The 8,893-nt window shown below is 45.7% G+C and overlaps 1 protein-coding gene across 1 annotated transcript; it reads left to right on the top strand.

Annotated features, from left to right (window-relative positions):
• The first annotated feature begins 237 nt into the window (after positions 1 to 237).
• Positions 238 to 1,070, top strand: LOC130613687 (uncharacterized). The gene is made up of 2 exons (XM_057435052.1): positions 238 to 973; positions 1,021 to 1,070. The coding sequence occupies exons 1-2, from the start codon at positions 238 to 240 to the stop codon at positions 1,068 to 1,070; spliced, it is 786 nt and encodes a 261-aa protein (XP_057291035.1).
• The last annotated feature ends 7,823 nt before the right edge of the window (positions 1,071 to 8,893 follow it).

The raw sequence follows: 8,893 nt of genomic DNA, 5'->3' as shown, positions 1-8,893 counted from the left end.
AACCACAATAAGATGGAGAACTCACCTTCATCCTTGGATCCTTATCTCTGCTAGGGCTTGTGGCATATAAATATATGTAAAACGTTTTTAACATGTATAATAAACATGTAAGAAGCACCACATATCGTTACCGAGGAAGAGGCGGAAAAATTATGCCAAATTTACTACACCCCAGAACATATCTGGAATGGACGTAAAGCCATCAAGTTGATAGCCTCAGAAACTGACTTATCAAAAATGAAGGTCGCTCATTGGCTGTCTCGTCAACTGCTCTGGCTGAGACATATTAAAGGCCCGAAACGTATCGACTACCCTCATTTTACCATTACAAAGCCCAACGAGGTGCATCAACTTGATCTGTTATATATGCCCCACGATAGGGTATATGGAAACACCTACAAATACATCCTGACAGGTATTGATGTAGCCTCGAGGTACAAGGTAGCGAGACCCCTACGTACCAAAAAAGGCAGCAAAGTGGCGGACATGATCAGGGACATTTACAAGGCAAGACCTCTTCGACAGCCTAAAACATTCCAGTGTGATAATGGCTCCGAATTCAAGTCAGATGTAACCAAGCTGCAAGAGGACCAGGATGTGAAGATCAAGCGGGCTACCACCAATTATCATCATACTTTCACAGCATTTGTAGAGTCCTACAACAAAGTACTCGCGGAAAGTCTCTTTAAGCCTCAAGATGCACAAGAGTTGGTCTCTGGGGAGCCTAGTACCATTTGGGTCAAGCACTTGTACGCTATCGAAAAAAGTCTAAACAACAGCAAAACTGCAATAATTGGCCAAAAACCTAGTAGGGCGATTAAACTCGATGAGGTACCGCTAGCGAAAAGCGAAGAATACCCAGAGGAAAACCCTTACCTGACGATGGGCTGTACCATTCGCTACAACCAGGAGAATAACATGGCTACTCGAAAAGACGTGCAACTGACGCCTTTTGAAGCAAACATGCTTACAGGTTGGATCGTATCGTAGCAGGTAGTCGTGTACTGTACTATTTAAAAGACGGTCCTGAAAGAAGCTTCGTGTTAGAGGAGCTGATGCAAGGTACCTGAAGATGTTCAGGTACCTCCAGATGTTATCAAGTAGTGCGTTCCTCTAGATTCTCATCCCAATCTTTGTCATTCGGATCCCTTAAATAATCCAAAGGGTGTTGGGTATAGAACGGGTATCCATAGATGATACCTTTGATGACATTGGGCTCATTTTCCAAATCAATATCGATTAGGTGTCTATCTTCTATGACAAAGTTGCGTATATCGCCTACTGTTGATATATCGGCCAAAAGCTTCAACTCCCTATCTTTGATGACTTGGTAACAGAGTGCCCCATAGTTTTTCTCTTTAATATCAACAATATGGAGGCTTAGACGTTCAATGTCATCCTCCTAGTCAATCTCCCTTCTCGCAAATGTACCCCTTGTTTTTTCGCCTGATGCTAACCTGTTTAATAGTCAGTAGGGTATTCAAACCCCTCGTAGTATACTCCACCTCGATATTTATAATTTTCCAGGCAGGCAGGACAATAACCAGTCACCGACCCTGCGTTGATGCAACAGTGTAGCACAGGTACCTGAAAATTGTAGTTCACGGTAAATTGATTTTTTTGTACATAGGCTTCCACCTTCTTGATAATTCAATACTTGATATCTCGAAGCCAAACTGGTCAATAGAGGAGGGGATCTAAACCCCTCCTCTATTGGCACCATTTCCACTATATGATATGCTAACTTTACTACCACAAGAGTAGCCCACTTACGACATATCAATTTCAAACATCCCCTCGAATAGATCCCGCGTATCATCGTCGGGTAACGTGAAGTGATTGAGGTTATAATTCTCAATGCCCAGGGTATCGTCTCTGAATTGGCACCAGACATGTACGGCATTCGGATCGTCGCACTCCGGTTTCCTCACAGTCATCTCAGGGTACATCGCCCCTAACGTGCTTATTCTTGTGCTGAGTTGCATACTCTGGCATTAGATCATGTAGTGCTTATGCATGCCTTTTTTTCCATGCTCGTGGGGATCGTTTTTATCAACCACACATAGCAAGGTATCATATTGATATCGGTGTGGAACATGCTTATGCCGTGTTTCCGAGGTGCATTGTTTAAGAGCATCAAGTTGTTCATCCCTATCCTCGAGCTCATACTCCAACACCACGAGTTGGTTGTTCCTATCCTTAATTTCATCACCGAAGAAGGCCAGGGCCCTATCCCTGTCCTCGATGGTCTGGCGATGCTCTTTAATTACATCTTGTAGTTTTTGGACATCTGCCCTGGCAAGCCATTTGATGACCCCTACAGCTTTGGAATATCTGGAACGACGCACCAGCTCCAGGGCACCATCCAATGTGACGAATACACCATGCCCATTTTTCGCTTCTGCTTGCATACCTGATCGGGGGCCCATGGGATGGGACCCCTTGGACCCCACTATTTCAGCCCTGGTAGATAGGAACGTTGAAGGTATCACCATATTATTAACCATTTCAATACCAAGAAACAGAGATAGGAAAATGTATATTCTAGCGCAGTTGACAAGGGAAATTCCCCGAAATCCGAAATTCCAATTCCGATATAATCCGACAATTCCGGAAATACTGATAAAATCATACGCATGCGCAATAGCGACTAGCGGGAATAATGCTGACATCAACAAAATTTCGAGTATGCGCAATCGAGTAGGGGAAAGTCCCATACTCAAAGTACGACCGCGCTAAAAATTTTATTGAATGAAATCAAAAATCTATACAATAAAGATGAATACACATACTGTGAAACAGTTACACGCTATCGCGAAAACCCGTGGACTTACGGGCTATTCCAAGCTACACAAAGCCGACCTTGTTGCTTTATTGGAGGCATCCCCAAGACCTGTTCCTGCTCCAGAATCAAGGCCACAAGCATTTGCACCAGAGGCCTTGGATATATTCGAGCGTCAAGAGATGGCAAAAACCCGTCCTAGTAAGAGTAAGATCGAGCCTCGACTCCCGACACCCGAAGCCATGATATGTTCGAACGCCAAGAGGTGGCGAGGACTCGTCCAGTGGTAAAGAGTAAGCTGCGAGAGTGGTCTGACTGGCTTGTGAACTATGTACCAGAGGGTATTAGAAAGCCATTGCAAAGTATATATGCATCAGCAAAAAATCGCATCCTTGCTCTTTATGATGGGGTAAGGAAGACTCTGATAGGTGAAGTTGAAGAAAAGCAAGGGAGGATCATGCTGAAGACAACCAGCAACCGAACCAACACTTCACTCCCCAGGAACATAAGCATGCTCATCATAGGACCTTCAGGAGTTTTCGCATCCCTGGCATAGACAGCACGGATGTCGATGGGTATTTGGGCATGGTGCGATCAGACGTGAAAACCCTGGTTGAAAATCAGGTTAAAGACATGGGGTCCGCTAAGGTGCAGTGCTCCATCTGGATTTTATGGAAGAAGCCAGTGGAGGGCACTAGCGAGTTTATCGAAGTCGATAAGATCTTCCATAACAACATGACATCAGTATTCCAGGGTACAGTCGTGGACGAGGTGCTGGATACGATGTTTGCCCAAGTCAGAACGCATGTGGAGAACCCAGCGTTACCCAAAAATGGCTTTACAATTAGTCGAATCATGCACCTCGACATAGGCTAACAAGGGGTTCTTCGTATATAGAAGCACCCAAGTGGATAGCCACCAAAAAGGCTATCATTAACCCCGCAACAAGGATGAGGAGTGCTTCAAATGGAGCATCATCGCTGCTCTGCATCATGAAGAGATAGCTAGGGATCCACAGAGAATCAGCAAGCTAAGACCCTATGCGGAGCGCTATAACTGGCAGGGCATCGAGTTCCCCACAAGCTTCAAGGATATATCCAAATTTGAAAAGAACAACCCTGACATTGCGGTGAATGTCTTGTACGTGACGGGGAAGACGTTCAATATCCTACGTCAATCTACACAACGAACGCGAGAAACAGGTTAATCTGTTACTCCTCACGAATGATAAAAAGACACACTAGCCGTCAAAAATCTCTCACGGCTATTGGCTAGCGAGAAATCGAAGAATACGGCGAAAATGTCCTGAACTGCTTACAAGCCTTTCCAACAATCGAATCGGGTGATAAGCACTATAACTACTGCAGGGACAACGAAGCGGTAAAGATCACGATGCCAAGCGAAAAGGAAAAGTGGCTATACTACAAGGATGGTCAGCAGCAGTTCAAAGTACCATTCGCCATCTATGCAGATTTTGAATCCCTGATCGTTCCCATGACTGAAGATAAGAGGGAGAGCAAGACGAAAAAGCTGAACAAGCACGTACCATGCGGCTGGTGCACATATAGTACCTATGCCTACGGGCCCGTACCAGACCCATTGACAGTCTATAAGGTTGGGGACTGCGTGAAGAAGTTCGTCCAACACCTAGAGGATGAGGTAAAGCGACTCTACAGCACCTACCATCAACAGGATATGTTACCACTAACGGAGGTACTAAAGAGGGAGCACGACTCCGCCACGACTTGTCACATTTGCGTGAAACCCTTTGACAACGACGACTATAGTCGTAAAGTTCGAGACCACTGTCACTACACGGGGCTGTATAAAGATGCAGCGCACGCGATTTGAAACATTAGATACAAGATACCTAGTCACGTACCCGTGATCTTCCACAATCTTTCAGGGTACGACGCGCACTTATACATCCGAAAACTGGGGGAGAAGTACGACACCCAGAATATTGGTTGTATCGCTGAAAACACGGAAAAGTATATCTCCTTCAACGTTAAAATCAGGGTGCCTATTGCAGGCATGGGGAACGGTGATGGTGATACGTACAAGACTATAGAGATACGATTCATCGACAGCTGTCGGTTCATGGCCTCGAGCCTGGACAAATTGGCAAGCAACCTCATCGGCACAAAAACGGCAGGTATGAAATGACAGCAGTGCTCGAATACATGTCTGGAATTTCGGAGCATTGACGCCAAGTATGTAGCAAGCTTTTGGTGTAAAAAGTGCGAGTCGAATACCACGAAGCAGCTATACAAGGAGCAGGTAAAGGCAAACGTACTATCCATGGCCAAATTCATCGACAAAGATGAAAGGGTGTCTACCCCTATGAGCACATGGATGGCTGGCGACGATTCAAGGAGACGGAACTACCACCCAAGGAGGCCTTCTATAGCAAACTGAACATGAAGGGAATTGGCGACAACGACCACAAGCACGCTCAAAAAGTATGGAATGTCATCACTCCAGAGGGCTCCGAGGTCACCATGGGAGATTATCGCAACCTGTACCTCACCACAGACGTCCTGCTACTAGCCGACGTATCCGAGAGCTTTCAAAGCATATGCTTAGAGAACTACAAGCTCGACCTCACCCACTTTACAGTGCACCAGGCTTGGCATGGAAAGCAGCGTTGAAGTACACAGAAATCAAGCGGGAGCTGCTAACGGACCCTGACATGCTCCTGATGTTTGAAAGAGGTATCCGGGGTGGTATAACTCAAGCCGTGCACAGATATGCCAAAGCCAACAACAAGTATACGGGGGATCAATACGATCCAGAAGTTGAGTCGTCATATTTGCAGTACCTCGATGCCAACAATTTGTATGGCTGGGCTATGCGTCAAGATCTGCCGACGCACGGCTTCAAATGGCTGTCGAATGTAGAGACCTTTACAGAGAAGCGCATCGGCAAGCTCGTTGCTGACAACAAACATGGTTATATCTTGGAGGTTGACATCGATTATACAAAGAGCCTGCACGACAAGCACAACGAACGACAAAGGTGGTTCACAGGGTCGAGAAACTGATACCAAATTTGGAACACAAGCAGAAGTACGTTGTGCACATCAAAGCCCTTCATCAAGCTTTAAGCATGGGCTCGAGCTTAAGAAGGTGTATAGAGTCATCCAATTTAACCAGAAGCCCTGGCTGAGGGGTTATATCGACCACAACACAAGTTTGAGAACGGCCGCCAAAAATGATTTCGAGAAGGACTTCTATGAGCTCATGAACCTCTCGGTGTTTGGTAAAACTATGGAGAACTTGAGGAACCATCACAACATCCAGTTGGTTACCAACGAAGAAAAGTACACCAAGCTCGTCATGAAACCAAACTTCAAGGGCGGGGACTACTTCAGCAGCCGCCTCATGGGCGTGGAAATGTGTAAAACAGATGTAAAGATGAACAAGCCGGTGTATATTGGCCAAGCCATTTTAGACAACTCGAAAATCGTAATGTACGACTTCCACTATGACTACATGCAGCCCAAGTACGGTAGCAAGCTGCGGATCTGCTATGTGGACACGGATTCTTTCGTCTATCACATCAGAACAGAGGACTTTTATCGTGATATTGCCGATGATGTAGAGGCACGTTTCGATACAAGTGCCTATAGCAAAGATGACAACAGACCTCTCCCCATCGCCAAAAACAAGAAGGTGGTAGGTCTCATGAAAGATGAGCTTAATGGTAAGATCATTACAGACTTCATTACACTGACAGCAAAACTCTATGCTTACAAGAGTCTCACGAAAGAGGGCAGCGATCGCAAAGCTAAAGGTGTAAAGAAGTGCGTCACGAAGAAATCCATCACCTTCGAAGACTATCAGCGCTGCCGAGAGGAGGGTGTTGATGTAAACCTGGGTCTGTATTCAGAACAAGGGGCATCAAATCTATACCCAGGAAGTGAACAAGCTGGCACTCAAAAAAGCAGACGACAAACGGATCGTACAAGCGAATCAGATCACAACGTTCGCCAGGGGTCATTATCGCTTAGCGGCTAAGGAGAGCTTGTAGCATGTCCAAGCATTGTATCTACTGATTCCAAAGGTGTTGTCCAGCACCACCTTTGCACACATGATGTCAATAAATGTTGGACGTATTGTTACTGATCGCCATAAGTTTGCCATACGTCTTGATCATCTTCGGTTATTTGAGATATAGACGACTAATAAAGATGTCTGAATTAGCTGAAATTTTTGATGTTGTTGATACTCCCGCAGAAACATTTGAGCAACGTGAAAAACCTATAGACAAACGTCAAGCCCTGAAGGATGCAACACGCAAAGGCAAGGCCCACCTTCTGCCGAAAAATGTACAGAGGGCTTTGTTGACAAAGCATCAGACGAGGTTATCGACAAGATACATGCCGAGTACACTCAACGTGAGATCCATGAAAAAGGTGAAAAGACCGCCAAGGCCTTATTAACTCATGCCATCAGCATGTACACGAAGGCTATAGGCAACGTGGTGACTCTAGATAGTGCTGATAAGCTCCGTCAAGACCTGGAAGCTGACCCTATCATCAGGGATAGTATGGCTGACTTGGGGATTCTCGTGTACTCGGCGTTTTGAAAGCTCCTGACACCTCTGCTTATTGCTGCGCATACTGTAAACCATTGCCAACTCTCCATGTCCAAGGTAGTTGAAGAGAAGGTTGATGAAGAGCAAGAAAGGAATGGGAAACAGTCTATCGAAGATACACATGGGTAGACGTGAAAGAGTTGAACGTGTAACCAATGAGCTAATAGGGTATAGAAGGGAGGTACGTTATACAGATTTGTGCAGCATGTTCGGAGATTTTGAAGCACGCGAAAAAATATTGACGCCGGCAGCAGATCGCTTTCCACCTCAGGCATGTGATTTGGTGATGGTTCCACAGGTTAATAGAATAAGGTACGCTGGCAGAAGCGGCCTGAGGGCCACCCTGCTGGGTATTTGTATTCCTTGAAGATCAAGGCCTATGTTTGGAAGTGATTTTGTAAGTCTCTTGAGTTACAAGAAATGAGCGAACAACACCCACAAGAATTAACAGTCTTAACAAAGCCAGTAAAGCACCCAGGGAGAGTCGCGTGGGGTCACAATTTGGCGGCACTGAAGAAGGAAAAGATGAAACTGAAGCAACAAGAGGCGGCTGTAGAATCTACAATCAAAACCTCTTCTGGGGTGAGTTCTGGATCAAGTTCCGTACAGTCAGGTGCCATATACCTTGGTGGAAGCCTGTTTGTTATACTCGCCTGTGTGGGAGGTGTCTACTACCTTACGCGTAAGCAGCCCGCAGCGGCTCAGCAGCCTGCCATAACACGTGCACCAGAGTAGCGTCAGCCTTCAAAGCCCACAGTCCAGCCCGATATCGAGTTTCCCAATATGAAATAAATATTATATAAATGAGTTCTAATGTGAAACCGCAACAGAAGGAGATTATAGACATGGTATATGAAAGTGCCGTGGACCTAGGCTTTACATTCGCTTACGCTATGGTTGGTAAGAGATTCCTCTGGACGGGGAAGCCGTGAGATGGCGGTAGCGAAAGGCTGGATTCCTCCCCTAAGTCTAAGTAAGTACCTACCAGGCTTGTGTCTGCCACTGTGGCAAACATAAGATAAATGACTCTGGATGTGGTGTTACAACCTCATACCGCGATTTTTACAGGGCCTACCTCGTGTGGCAAGACTCAGCGAGTGCTGGACTTGCTCGAGAACGAGTACAGACACCACTTTCACTACATCATAATCCTCTGCCCAACGATCCGCTGGAACAAGACTTACTTAGTAAGGTTATGTCTCTGGCAGGACGACAACGTGTTACTACTGATAGAGCCGGTTGATCAGCTGTTCGAATGGATAAGCAAATTATCAGAGCTGCTAGCGGGGGAAGAGAGCTTGTTCATTATTGATGACATGATAAACGATGAATCTATGGATAAAACTCGTGGGGCGTTGCTGGAACTAGCTGTTTCAGGCAGGCATAGGAATAACAGCTTGTGGCTGCTAACACAAAGATATAAGAAGATCCCAATAACGGTAAGAGACCAAACGAAACAGCTTTTTGTTTGGTATCCTAAGAATCGAAAGGAGCTCGATCTAATTCATGAAG

The sequence above is a fragment of the Hydractinia symbiolongicarpus genome, chromosome 1 (assembly GCF_029227915.1).
Source record: "Hydractinia symbiolongicarpus strain clone_291-10 chromosome 1, HSymV2.1, whole genome shotgun sequence".
Taxonomy (NCBI): Eukaryota; Metazoa; Cnidaria; class Hydrozoa; order Anthoathecata; family Hydractiniidae; genus Hydractinia; species Hydractinia symbiolongicarpus.
This window is presented reverse-complemented; position numbering and strand designations above follow the sequence as displayed.

What these genes read in the sequence shown, in the direction of transcription:
- LOC130613687 (XM_057435052.1), top strand. Translation starts at nt 238, where the DNA reads ATGAAGGTCGCTCATTGGCTGTCTCGTCAACTGCTCTGGCTGAGACAT. An exon ending in TGAAGCAAACATGCTTACAG is followed by an intron (nt 974 to 1,020) that starts GTTGGATCGTAT and finishes ACTATTTAAAAG; the next exon opens with ACGGTCCTGAAAGAAGCTTC.